The sequence below is a fragment of the Poecilia reticulata genome, unplaced genomic scaffold (assembly GCF_000633615.1).
Source record: "Poecilia reticulata strain Guanapo unplaced genomic scaffold, Guppy_female_1.0+MT scaffold_159, whole genome shotgun sequence".
NCBI classification, from domain to species: domain Eukaryota; kingdom Metazoa; phylum Chordata; class Actinopteri; order Cyprinodontiformes; family Poeciliidae; genus Poecilia; species Poecilia reticulata.
In genome coordinates this window covers 635415-648929 of record NW_007615017.1, presented here as the reverse complement: position 1 = coordinate 648929, position 13515 = coordinate 635415, and the positions used below count along the sequence as shown (strand labels likewise).

At 47.5% G+C, this 13515-nt stretch overlaps 2 protein-coding genes across 5 annotated transcripts in view; one reads left to right on the top strand and one right to left on the bottom strand.

Annotated features, from left to right (window-relative positions):
* Positions 1–5497: 5497 nt before the first annotated feature.
* triap1 (TP53 regulated inhibitor of apoptosis 1) lies at positions 5498–6376 on the bottom strand. Its single transcript, XM_008402016.2, has one exon. The coding sequence runs from the start codon at positions 6272–6274 to the stop codon at positions 6050–6052; it is 225 nt and encodes a 74-aa protein (XP_008400238.1). The 5' UTR covers positions 6275–6376; the 3' UTR covers positions 5498–6049.
* Positions 6329–13515, top strand: part of supt5h (SPT5 homolog, DSIF elongation factor subunit) — an 18319-nt gene continuing 11132 nt past the window's right edge. Inside the window, exons 1-12 of one of the 4 annotated variants that reach the window (XM_008402018.1) lie at positions 6329–6453; positions 7051–7149; positions 7808–7967; positions 8051–8116; positions 9251–9256; positions 10754–10765; positions 10846–10915; positions 11558–11626; positions 12418–12483; positions 12564–12594; positions 12817–12885; positions 12980–13231. In XM_008402018.1, coding sequence (XP_008400240.1) covers positions 6424–6453; positions 7051–7149; positions 7808–7967; positions 8051–8116; positions 9251–9256; positions 10754–10765; positions 10846–10915; positions 11558–11626; positions 12418–12483; positions 12564–12594; positions 12817–12885; positions 12980–13231 — 930 coding nt within the window. In that variant the 5' untranslated portion in view covers positions 6329–6423. Of the gene's footprint in view, positions 6454–6721; positions 6869–6992; positions 7150–7807; positions 7968–8050; positions 8117–9250; positions 9257–10753; positions 10766–10845; positions 10916–11557; positions 11627–12417; positions 12484–12563; positions 12595–12816; positions 12886–12979; positions 13232–13515 lie in introns of those variants that run through there. The other 3 variants (XM_008402020.2, XM_008402021.2, XM_008402019.1) reach the window with 3 other exon arrangements.

The window sequence follows — 13515 nt, the reverse complement described above, 5'->3', positions numbered from 1 at the left end:
GAAGATTTACCAATATTTTATTTCATAATTGTTTTAATCCGATTACTCGATTAATCCTAAGAAAAATCTATAGATTACTGGATTACTAAAATAATCGTTTACAACAGCCCTAGACTCGTCCGTCACTCGGATGGCTGGAAGACATCCAGACTCTCCAGTTTCCTCCGTTTGATTTTCTGCACATGAACGTTTTGCTTGTGAGGATTTACAGACCAGCTGTGACCTCGCTTGGCCTCCAGGGGGAGACATTTTGGTCCTACTGTCCTGTGTCCATGAGACACTGCGGCCGCTAAACGCAGCATCTTGATCAGTTGTTTCACCTGGTGATGAAACGGCCTAGTAAAAGCATGAAGTTCCTCTGGCTGCAGCCAGACGGAGCGGATGGTCGGGTCGGGTCATGTGAAGAATTACCTGGTTTAGTTAAATGAGTCCAGTCCTGAGTGGGCGACGTGACTCAGCACATCCGGATCATCAATCCAGAACGGAGAAACCGTGAGAACCGGGCCTGAAACCCCCCAGAGACCCAAACCCTGAACAGAACCGGCGATCGGGCCTTAAAAGGCGAGCAACCAAACCGACTCCCGGTGGAACCGCGACCCTGGTTCTGCTGAGTCTGGGAGGAAGCTGTGTTTGGGTTCAGGTTCTGGTCGGGTTTCCCTCAGAGGACGACTCGGACTGAGAGCAGCTCGGATCCCATCATTCAGCCGACCACAAACGGGCACAGGAAGTCTGCGGCACGAAACGACGTCGGAGGAAAGGCTGCAGAGCAGAGGGCCTCTGCAACTGGTCCGGTCCGGTCCGGTCCACGTCTCTGATCTCTGCAGAGGAGACCGTGTGACTCAGAGGGAGGAGGAGCAGACGCTTCCTGAACAGAACCGGGCCTCGGGTCCAGCTGGGCCGCCTCTGATCTCACAGCTTGAAGCTGGAAAACAAACTTTGGTCACCAGAGCAAAATGTTTCCATGTGTTCATTAAAGCAGCAAGTTTTCACCCCTCACAGATTCACTAAACCTTTGAGAAACAAACTAATATAAAAGTAAAACCTGAATACGTTTTTAAAAATGAGTTTTTAATTAATTAATTATTGATTAATTTATTTCATTTAAGAAAAGAAGGTTTTCTGTCACATTTACCAGAAACCTGGAGAAAAATGTGGAGGATGATGAATACTTCCCCTTGAGCTCGTCTGTAACCATGGAAACGTGCTGAGCTCCTGCAGGTACACTCCAGGTAGACGGAGCTGGCTGTGTGGCTCCACCTGCTGGCCGGAGTGTGGAATGACAGGACGGATCATCCAACTGTGGTCTGGAGACTTTGGGCCTCGGTGTCGCTAACGGCTAACGGCTAACGGCTAACGGCTAACGGCTAACGGCTAGCTGCTGTCAGAGGCCGGTTCAATATTTACGGCGTCCGACAAATTCAAAGGCTCAACTGCAGACCCGACTGACGCTCAGCAGAACCAGACGCTCTGGTCCAGGATGACTCCCCCTGGTGGTCTGGAGGACTGACGTTTTCAGTTTGCAGTATTTTCCTTTTTGCTCCATTTAATTCCTGGTTGCAGCATTTTTGTGTTGCGTTTGGCCGTTTGCTGCCCGTTTTGCCTGTCAGGCATTGTAAAGCCGTTTTCGCACTGCAAGGACCGAACCGGACCGGACCGGCCCGCTTCGGCCCGCTTCGGTCCGGTTCGGTCCGGTTCCACCCGGACTGCAGCCCGGTTGTGTTTGCATATAACTGAGGGCATCGAATCTGAAGCTGACGTCATTATTTTGAAGCTGAACATGGTTTCGATGCAGCAGCATCTTTTCCTCAGAGATGCAGCGGAAAACCGATCAGCTCATTCTGAACTCGATCAGTAAGGAGGAAAACATGACGTCATCACGGGACCAGGTGACAGCAGAACGCTGAGGGGATTCATCGCTAATTAAAAATAATAATGATAATAAAAATATTAAGAAGGGCACTTTTTATAAAATACAGTAAGAACAGTTTAGTGAGAGCCAGCTGGACCCGATCAGCGGCTGATTCTAAGCAGCACCGCTTGGCCGGCCCGATTGGAACCACAGCTCTTGTGGTTCCAAGGAGCCGACTGGAACCGGCCCGAACCGGCTGGAACCGGCCCGAACCGGSTGGAACCGGCYSGAACCGGSTGGAACCGGCTGGAACCGGCTGGAACCGGGTGGAACCGGCTGGAACCGACTGGAACCGGCCCATGCCGGGTGGAACCGGCCCGAGCCGGGTGGAACCGGCTGGAACCAGCTGGAACCGGCTGGAACCGGCCCAAGCCGGGTGGAACCGGCTGGAACCGGGTCAGAAGTTCTAATTAAAACACGGTCGGTCCTACTGTGAACCCGTTCCGTTCCTTGCAGGGTGAAAACGGCTTAAATAATCACAGTTCACTCTGTATTTTATTGTATTTTGTGTAAATAACCTCAATGAGTTCAGACCAGGCTGGTGATTCAGTCAGTCAGGAGAAATTCACCGTTTATCGAATCGGATGGTTTCTGAGATCCTGAGAACTGGATGCAGCAGGAGTGAAAAATAACTGGAGTTAATTATTTAACTCTGTTATGAAGTCTCGTAACTCAGGCACATTTTTTCAATTTTACTTCAGTTTTCTCCATCATTCAGTTTGGAATGTTTTCCTGTTATATAAGTTTAGGATCGTCTTTCTGGCTGCTGCTTGTTTCCCTTTTTGCTTCAGTCGAGTGAAACGTTCCCGTCTCCGTTTTCCTTCCTCAGTCGGAGTCGGATTGCCGTCCATGTGAACTCCACCCGGAGGAGAGCCCTAAGGATTTCCTCGGAGTTCTTCTAAACATTCTTGAATGGATTAATTCTAAAAACTGCTGAGGAGATTCGATCTGGACCGTCTGCAGGATGAAGCCTGGAGCTTCACGTCGTCAAGCGGCGAACCTGAAGCTGTTCTGGTTGCTTCTGCACAGACTGGAGAAGCTCAGCATCTCTCCGGGTTTGACTCTTAGCTGGAGCAGAATCCGAGGTGGAGGTCGGATGGAGGTTGGATGGAAACTCCTCACAGAGCTCAGCAAAGAAACGTTTCATAATGCTGGAAGCTCTGGTTGCTCGGCCCCAACATGTTGATCCGGAGCGACCCGACTCTTCTGCCAGGAGTCGGATGGTTCCTGAGGTGGGTGGGAATGTTGGAGAGGCCGACGGATTCCTGGCTGCTCCACAGCTGGAACGTTAACAGGACACAGAACGTTTGTTTCAGTAGAAAGGCTGTTTCTAATAAACAGTCCTTCTCAAGGCGCCTGCTGCTGATCTGTGTGATCAGGACATTTTCAGACATAATTCAGATATTTGACTGTGTGTGTTGAACCAGGGGCTCATCTAAAGGTTGCTGGTCCTCCAGGCCTGGATCCGAGTGTCCGGGTTTACAGCGGGACCCGGTTCCCAGACGGGTAAATACCGGATGTAACCTGTAACACTGCAGACACCCTACAAGGAACCCCCAGAGGTCCCCTGCACTCCTAGATCTACAGTTAATATCCTGCAAGAAAACCTGCAAGCTACCTGATCGGTTCCCAAGCTACGCTAACGTCCTGCAGGCTCCCGGCCCCGGCCTCGGCTCCTCCATCTGCTCTGGAGTTACACAAAGCTCTATGACACCTGTAACTAAGCAGTCTACGTGTTTTATGGACCTGGAGACGGCGTTTGACCGAGTCCCTGGGCTGCCGGGCCCCTTGGCAGTAGAAGTTGGGTTCCTGCAGGCCGGTGTCGGAGCTCGGTCCACATTTTGTACGTGTTTCCAGTGAGAGTCGGACTCCCTCACGGTTGACCTCAGTCACTGGATCCAGAACAACCCAACAGAACAACTGTCTGCTTTTTGCAGATGACGTCTTCATCTGTCCAGCTTTCATTGGAGCGACTCGCAGAAAGTGTGAAGAATTCATGAGCTGGAGTTGGAAAAGGGCAGAGCCCCCTCTCTGGTCTCGGTCCGAACCGAAGGAACCAAAATACCAAAACTTTATTCATTCTCTGTTGGAATCACGAGCATCCAACATGTAATCACATAAAACTATAAAAGACTCTGTAACCTGTGGAATACCCCACAATAACTACTCTAGAAGGCATCCCATCATCCCCGTGTAGGTGATCCCTAACCCAGTAATCACACCAAAGTATCACTCTGCCGACAAACAGCCGAATACAGAATGAGGGTTTTCCTTCCTCCTCATCCAGACCGGATCAGAACCTCTGGATCCTCCATGGAAGCTCAACTGTAAATGTTTCTGGTATCAGGTTGGCCTCGCAGCACAATCCAGTTTTTATGGTTTTCATTCAGAACTGACAGCTAAGACTAACGACCAGTAATTAACAACCGGCTGGATCACATTTTTACGGAGGAGCAACGTTCAGAGTTTACGGCCGTTCTCCTTTCTGCGGCTCCTTTCTGCGGCTGAAGGAGTTTAAACCACTGGAGCCGTTTAATCCTTTATTGGCTCATAAAACACATTAAACTTCATCAGGGTGCAGCTCTGAGCGAAACACTGTTACATACATGACAGAAACCATAAAATGGTGTTCATGTGAGAGGCTCAGACCTCCAGCTGCTCCAGACGGTGAACAGATGCTCATCGCAGCTTCAGGTTCTGGGTTTTTAAACCCAGGTGATGTCAGACACCAGAGATCTTCAGGATCTCCACCTGTGACCTGAAACGGATCCAGCAGCTGATGGATGAGCTCACTGTGACGTTGTTCCAGTTAAAACTGTTTTTCAGACCCGTGTTCCCTTCAGCAGCAGGAAAGCTTCGTTTTGTTTGGGTTCATCTTCTTCATGTTGGTTCCGTTTCCAAACCTGTGGTTAGCAGTGTGGTTAACATGCTAATGTGCTAATAGCTAAATTAGCTTTTTTTTGCTCGCTATTTAGTTTATGCTAACTTTGAAAACATTTAGTTTCCAATATTTTTTAGATAAATTCTAAACTTGACTGTTTTGTAAACTTTCAGTTGAATAAAGTTTGACATCTGTGTTGAAGTTTTGGTCATACAGGCTTCCTCACCCTGCAGGTTCCTTACTAAATATCTACTTATTACTATAAATAAGTAGATATTTATAGCAATGCTCTTATTTTGAAGTCTGTTAATTGATTTTCCTCTTGCCTGTTCTCTTTTTTAAAAGAAACTATTGCAGCAAGTTGGCAACAAATAAATGAGGTGGATAGTAAGATAGAAGTAACTGAAGAGTTAGTTATAGATTATATCCCGCTGAGCTCAGCAGGAGGCCTGCAAGCCAGAGCTCAGGGAAAAACTTACCCTGATTTTAATGATTCCTTTAGATTTATGGGATTTTCACATTTTGACTCTCAGGCAGAGAAACAGGTGAAGCTCTGAACGGATAAAGGGGAAAATGAGAGGGAATAAACCGTTTGAGCTTTAGAGTTTAAATCTGAGCAAAATAAATACATTATTAACTTTGACTGAAATTCTTCCACTTGAACCAAACTTCAGAATATTTTAAAGTAAAAAAATACTTCACAGACATAAAGATTAACCAAGAATTTTATTCATAAACTACATATTATGCAACAACAAAAACACGTCAAACAAATATTCAGATGATATCTGAATATGACTTAAAATGGGGTGAATTTCTCTTTCCCCTGCTGGGGTGGAAACGTGGAGCCCGCAGCGTGTGGCAGACATCCTGCTCCAGGTAAAAACTGGTGTATCCGAGCAGATCCACCTTCAAACAATCAGAACCGGCAACATGCATTTATCTCCAAACCGATCAGCGGTTTGGGTTGAAGCTGGAAGTGAAGTGATGAGCAGGCTACAGCAACAAAAGCACAAAAATATCAGTTTTAATGCAGAAAATGAACCGGAAGCGGAGATCTGGTCAGAGACGTGGTCCTGCTCAGTCTCACAGATCTGGACTCGGTCACCTGCAGTCCAACCAGGACTGGAGTTCAGTCCAGTCCAGGTGTGAGTGAAGAACAACCCAAAGCTCCGGGGACCCGCTGATCCAGTCAGCTGCCGGCTGCGGGCCTCATGGCTCCGGATCAGAACCGGACCAGAATCCGTTCCTCCGCTCCATCAGCTCTCAGGTTTGTCCTTGTTGGGCCCCATGAACTCCACCCCGTCGATCGGGATGTCCTTCTCCTTGATGGCCTTCTGCACGCAGCGCTGGTACTTCCGGAAGGTCTCGGTGCACGGGTCCCCGCTCCGGTCCCCCTTCAGGAAGTGCTCCGCGAACCAGCGGTTGAAGCACTGGTCGTACTCCCGCTTCAGCTCCGTGCAGGCCTCCCCGACGCTGTTCATCTCCGGGGATCCGGGCAGGAAACGCCGCAGAGAGGAGATTAATCCGGGGCCGGGATTTACTGTTCCTCCAGGATCCTCCACAGCCACGCCGACTGTCCCTTAACGCGGCTCAGGATTGGCTGCGTGGCACGTCGCGACGTAACAGAGATATGTGTGGAGAGAGTGACCACTCTGATAGAGTAATGCTTTTCTTGGGTTTCCTAGCAGTTTTTCTTATGGCATTTACTGTCGACCAGAACTTTTATATTTTAATATTAATAAAATATATATTAATATATTAAGAAAATATATTCTTATGTGGCTTTAGAAAAGAAATCACCGGGGCTTCGTAACCTCAAGTCGAAGACCCCTGAAATAAATTGATGGTTTAAAACTTTTTCTTAATCGTTTCTCTTGTACATATAAAAAAACAGCGGAGTGAGACCTCTGTATTTGTTTAACTATCATCAATCCAAAACCCGCGAGAGTTGTGGCAGCTTTCTGAAGTCTCGCGGCTCTCACGTAAAACCTCACTCGTCAAGAGATTAAAATCCACGATAGTTTAAGTTATTCGTTTTTTAGCGGAATAAACCCGGAAGCAGAGGATAGAAACAGGTGAGAAGAAGAGTTGAAGGCGGGAAAATGGAGGCTAGCTTTTCACAGGAGGCTTGTTTTTGTCCTGCTATCTACATTAGCATGCTTTGTTAGCTTAGCTCAGCTCGAGTCTTGTGTTTTTCAGCGGGAGTTCGGCTCGGTTCGGATGTTTAATGGTGCTTTCTGTCTTGTAACCGGTTCAGAGGTGCAGCAGGATGTCCGACAGCGAGGACAGCGACTTTTCTGACAACCAGAGCGAGCGGAGCAGCGACGGGGAGGCCGAGGAGGTGGATGAGAATGAGGTGAGCTGGATGGAGAGAGGTGGTGTTCTCACCGATTCACCCCAAATCCCGTCAAATGTTCCCCGCTTTAAACGCGTCCCGGACGGCAGGTAGCTGTAGACGCTCCCTGTGCGGACACTGGCTGACCAGAGGAGCAGGACACAGTAATATGACATGTTTATGCTGCCATAACATCTGGATTAATATTCCACAGAGATTCAGTCAGACAAACAAAAAATACAATCTGTGGCGTTTTAACGACTAAAATCACATTTAATACAATAATTGCAAACATTTTTCCAAATCCAATTTAAAAATATTAAAAATTGTTAAACGTCTGTGTGGAAAAGTGCTTCAAGTGACAATTTATATTTAATTTATAAGTAATAATTACTACCTGCTTATTATTGTACTTGAACCAATGTCAGTTTTATCTGTAGGCAACTTTTTGAAGTCATAAAGTTATTTTCAGAAGTCTTCAAAATTAATTAGTAGCTCAGTGTTGAATAAAGTAACAGAAAAGAGAGCTACGTTTTAAATAAGGCAGCTTTGTTATTATTGTTTTGTCTTAATTTTCCCTGCGGTTTATAAATAAAGTTTATTTCCTGTTTCGGCTCCTCTGATGGTGTTAAAGTTTTTGTCTGAGTTCTTCACGTTGAGCTCACTGAGTTTCCTGCAGGAGGAGACAGCCAGCCCTGTCGGCAGCGATAAAGTAGCTGATGAGGAGGGGGAGGACCTGGATGATGATGAGGAGGAGTATGATGAAGAGGAGGACGAGGAAGACGACGACCGGCCGAGGAAGAAGCCGAAACACGGAGGGTTCATCCTGGACGAAGCCGGTGCGAGGCGGCGGCTCTTCTTCCTCGGCTGTTCTGTTGGGCGGAGCTTTAACACACACCTGTTCCTCCGTGTGTCTGTGCAGATGTGGACGATGAAGATGAGGATGAGGATCGGTGGTCGGAAGGAGGAGAGGACATTCTGGAGAAAGGTGAGAAAAAAAACACAACGAAGGCTGGAAACCACACAAGCTGAGGCTGCTCTCCCCCTCAGACAAGCCGATGATTAAATCTGCGTTAAGTGAACTCGTCTTGGTTTTAAACCCGTTTGTTATGTAAATAATCCAGCTGTGGTTCATATGGAGCAGAACTGTAATGTTTTGGTCTTAGTTCAGCGCCTCGTCCCCTTTTCTGGTCTGAGCTGCCTCTGAGAAATACTCACTTTGCTGCTGTCTCTTTAAATGAGGGGCATTAAGCCCCGCCCCCTGCAGGTCGCACAGCGTTCCTCTCTACACCTTTAGGACATTTTTGCAGTTTGATAGCAGAGATTTTATTGTCCAGCTGGGCAGAAATTGGTTAAAAGACTTGACTGGTGACAGAGTCGTCCGTCCAGCCTGACATGTTGGACAAAGCCTCGACGTAGCTTTGTTAGCTAGTGCTAGCAACAACACCACCACTGAATGAATATGGATCATTTATTCTTCAAGACCAAACTGTTCCTGTAATAACTCAAAACATGGTTCCCCAGGCGCTAACTGCTAGCATACAATGCTAACATTAGCAGAAGGCATCATGCTACTGCTAGCAAAACAGCAGCCAGGACTTCATATCAACACATAATGAATACGTGTGTTGTCATTTTAGCGTTAGCATGTAGCTTCGCGCTTTGCTGTGTCTGACGTTTATACACACAGCAGGAAATGACCCTTCAAAATAAAATGTAACCAGATCCTTTGAAGATGTCTTGATGCTGGAGACGGTGGAATGAAACGACCCAGCGCTGTAACTGATCCAGTTAAGGTGGTACGTAGTGTGAAGTACCCAAATCTAACGGGGAGTAGAGGAAACATACATGACAGAAACATACAATCCACCAGAATATGAAGAAATCCAAAATAAAATAAACCTCTCTGCTCTGTTGGAGACTCGGAGTGCTAAACAAAACGTATCCAAGGCTAAAAAATGCATTTTATATAGAAAGTTTCCTTTAATGGAGCAACCTGGGGGTCTAATGTTTACAGCAATGTGGCTCTGTGTGTGTGTGTGTGTGTGTGTGTGTGTGTCTCTGTGTTTCCTGACCTCTAACTGACCTCTCTCTGTCCTGCGGCGGCCATTGCTGTCTCCAGCCAACGGTAAACTGTTGCTCTTGTTGTCACTGACTCCCATTAGAAGTGAATGGATCATTACAGTCATCCATTTATTAACCGTCTCCCCCCCTCTGCCCCCCCCATCGCCTCATCCCAGCACAGCTGCGCCTGTCAGTCCGCACTCAGGGGAAAATCAGGCTGCACCTGTGTGAGAGCAGCTCTTCTTCTGTGGTTTTTAGCCTTGGAGGACCAGCTGCTTCTCCTTCAGACTAACTCGTCCATCGGACCTGGACACATTTTAACCGTTTCTGGCAATAAGTTGCTGCTGTTTGACTTTAATGAGCAACTTACAGCAATCAGCCACAACATTATGACCATCAGTCGGGTTCTGATCAAAGCGATTATTGATCGTCATGCACATCCACCAGAGAAAATAGGAACATGACACACGCCGCACTTTTCAGCTGGTTGTTTGTACTTCATACACTTTATGATTTCTTATTACTCTCCTTCCATCTAAAATGTTTTGGTAGACATGAATTGATCCAGTATTAATATCTACATCAGTCCTGATATTGGACAAAATCTAGATCAGGTATCATAGACTGATCTATGAGAGCAGATCTATTCAGTGTGGCTCTACGCCTAGTGCTCTGAGTGACACCGTGCTTTATTTATTTCTGTCCGTTTCTTTATCACATGTTTAATATTTTGTTCTCCTGCCTGAACAGATTAAAGTTGTTTTCTAATGTTCTGGCCCGGAGTAGAGTTATTAATCACATTAATAACTGATTTACAGTTATTAACTGTTAATAACWGTTATTAATCACATTAATAACTGATTTACAGTTATTAACTGTTAATAACTGTTATTAATCACATTAATAACTGATTTACAGTTRTTAACKGTTAATAACAGTTATTAATCACATTAATAACTCAGTTATTGATCACATTAATCAGTTATTAATCACATTAATCAGTTATTAATGTGATTAATAACTCAGTTCATTTATGTCTGTGTTTAAACACAAACGTTTGTTCTCCTGGGTCAGATCGGGATCAGCCGATACTAAACCTCAGTTATCGGTTATCGGTAGTGAAAGGAGGATCGGTGCGTCCTGGTTGTACGGTGGCTGGTTGGGGTCACGCTGCTCCTAATGCTGTGGCTGAGAGAAGCTGATCTCTCCAGATTTCTCGCTGCTGTAACTTCTGCAGCTCCTCGTCTCGTCCTGCTGCGGTTCAGAGCAGCAGGTGGAACCGGGTCCAGTGGAGCCTGCAGCTCCTCTGCCTGCCGGTTCCTTTACGGTCGGGTTAGCAGAAGCCTGGTTCCGGTCGGCTGGACCTCCATGCCGGTTCTCCAGGCGTCCTGGTCCTGCAGCCTGAGGTTCTGAGGCTCAGCTTCATAAACTCATTATTAATGGCGTTTCCTGTCATCGTGCTTCTCGTGTCGTGCTTCCTGCCTCCATCACTGCTCCTGCTGACCACTTCCTGTTTGCTGACTCGTCTCTGTTCTTCCTCCTCCTGGCGGCTCCTGAGCAGAAGAGGCTGAAGGTCAGTTTCTCTCATCTCAGACATTATTGACTCCATGTTTTCTAACAAACAAGCGGTGAAACGACCTCCTTTCCCACCAGCTTCCAACCTGGACCACGTGGTTCTGGATGAAGACCACTCTGGATCCAGGCGGCTGCAGAACCTCTGGAGGTAGAACCTGTGAACAGCGTCGATGAAATGAACTTCAATAAGTTCAGAAACGGATCATTTCATTTGTTCAGGGGAAAAGGAATCAGCTCTGTCATTAAATCATGAATTAACTGTAATTAAACTACATTAAAAAGCCAAATTTAAATAAAAAAATGTATTTAATTTGATTGGGTTAAAAAGCAGCAAATCATCTAGAAAAACCCAAAGCCAGCAGAAAAACCACGTCAGTGTGGAAGGCAGTTACTGCAAGCTGCTGGTGGTTGTTGAGTTTAGCAGTGAAACCTTTTCCCAGAAGACTGTTCTCTGTTTGTGCAGCGTTTCCTTTCCCTGCAGGAGGGCAGCGTGTGAACCTGCATGATGTCAGCAGCGTGTGAACCTGCATGATGTCAGCAGCGTGTGAACCTGCGTGATGTCNGCAGCGTGTGAACCTGCGTGATGTCAGCAGCGTGTGAACCTGCGTGATGTCAGCAGCGTGTGAACCTGCGTGATGTCTGCAGCGTGTGAACCTGCGTGATGTCTGCAGCGTGTGAACCTGCATGATGTCTGCAGCGTGTGAACCTGCATGATGTCTGCAGCGTGTGAACCTGCATGATGTCTGACCTTCTGCCACTGCTTCCCTCAGACTCGCTGTTTGTGTTTCAGGGACTCCAGGGAGGAGGCGCTGGGCGAATACTACATGAGGAAATACGCCAAGTCCTCTGTGGGAGAGCAGTGAGTACCGGACTCCTTCACCTGGTTCGAATCCAGCTTCTTTTCCCAGTTTGAGTCTGGAAACTTGTGCAGGTTCTTCAGGTTTCTGACTGCAGCTTCCCACACTGACAGAACCGGGACAGAATGGGTCTGATAACAGGGTCACATCATGTGACAATACAGACGTAATGATAGGAGATTCATTTCAGAAAACAAACGATACAAGAATCAAGTCATAAAGATGCAACACTAATTCTGTAGTACCAGACTGACACTATGAATGCGTAGTAATGTGGTAAAACTGTAATAAACTCGTAATGATGCGAAAATTCAAGAATGAAGTTGGGAAGTTCGAGAAAATCAAAAATGATTTGTCAATACGAGACTGAAGAAAGGAGGATAACGCAGTGAAGTCATGAATAAATCTCCAGCTGCCATGTTTTCCTCCTCCACTAACGATCTGCTCACACCTCGTTAGTCTGGTGACTCTGCTCGTTTGCAGCCGTAAAGTTTTTCTCTAAAATAAGTGGCTTAAATTTTCACCCTGCCTGGTTTCACAGGAGGAAACCAGCAGCAGATTCATTCCTGAGGCCACAGGCGTGTTCACCGGTCACCATGGAAACGCCAATTTAATTTCCTCTCTACGGCTGAAAAGCTGCTCTCCAAACAAACTGTAAAAAAGCAGTTCTCAGAGCAGGAATCTTAGTCGTCCAGAGAAAGTTAGTTTAAAGGAAGAACTCGGTTTTAATCACATGGTAGAACAACATAAGGAGGTCAAGAAACGGCCATGTTTGTCTTCTTCTGTGGTTTAGTTACGCCGGAGGTCCAGAGGAGCTATCTGATGACATCACCCAGCAGCAGCTACTTCCTGGAGTCAAGTATGTAAACACTCATTCGACCAATCGGCATCAAGAACCTCGATGATGTCATGAGCCTTTCCCCTTGTTTTATATTACAGGGACCCAAACCTGTGGACCGTGAAATGTAAGGTGCGGAAACACACACACACACACACACACACACCCGCACACACACCAGCACACACACACACCCGCGCACACGCACCCGCACACACACACACAAACACCCGCACACACACACACACACCAGCACACACACACCAGCACACGCACACACCCGCACACACACACACCCACACCCACAAACGCACACACACTCTCTCTCTGATCGTCCGTGCTTCCTGTGTGCAGATCGGCGAGGAGAGGGCGACCGCCATCGCTCTGATGAGGAAGTTCATCGCCTACCAGTTCACTGACACGGTAAGACGTCACCTGACCTCAGGCTGAGCTCTGATTGGTGGAGCGGGTACACGGCGACCGATGGCTGACTGCTCCTCGCGCCGCCTGCCTGCAGCCTCTCCAGATCAAGTCGGTGGTGGCGCCCGACCACGTCAAAGGCTACATCTACGTGGAGTCGTACAAGCAGACGCACGTGAAGGCCGCCATCGAGGGCATCGGCAACCTGCGCATGGGCCTGTGGAACCAGCAGATGGTTCCCATCAAGGAGATGACCGACGTCCTGAAGGTCGTCAAGGAGGTCACCAACCTGAAGCCCAAGAGCTGGGTCCGGCTCAAGAGAGGCCTGTACAAGGACGACATCGCCCAGGTAACCACATCGCCCGGGTAACCACATCGCCCAGGTAACCACATCGCCCAGGTAACCACATCGCCCGGGTAACGACCCATGTGGTAGAACTGCCTGGAGCTCTGGCAGCTAAACGCTTCCTTCTTCCCTCTGGTCTCCAGACGTAGAGCCGACATCTGCAGCTCTAAGGTCACTGACCTTTAGGCAGTAGTGAAGGTGTCGGCGACCTCTGACCTCTAGGCGGTAGTGAAGGGGTCGGCAATCCTCTGACCTTTAGGCGGCAGTGACCTCTGACCTTTAGGCGG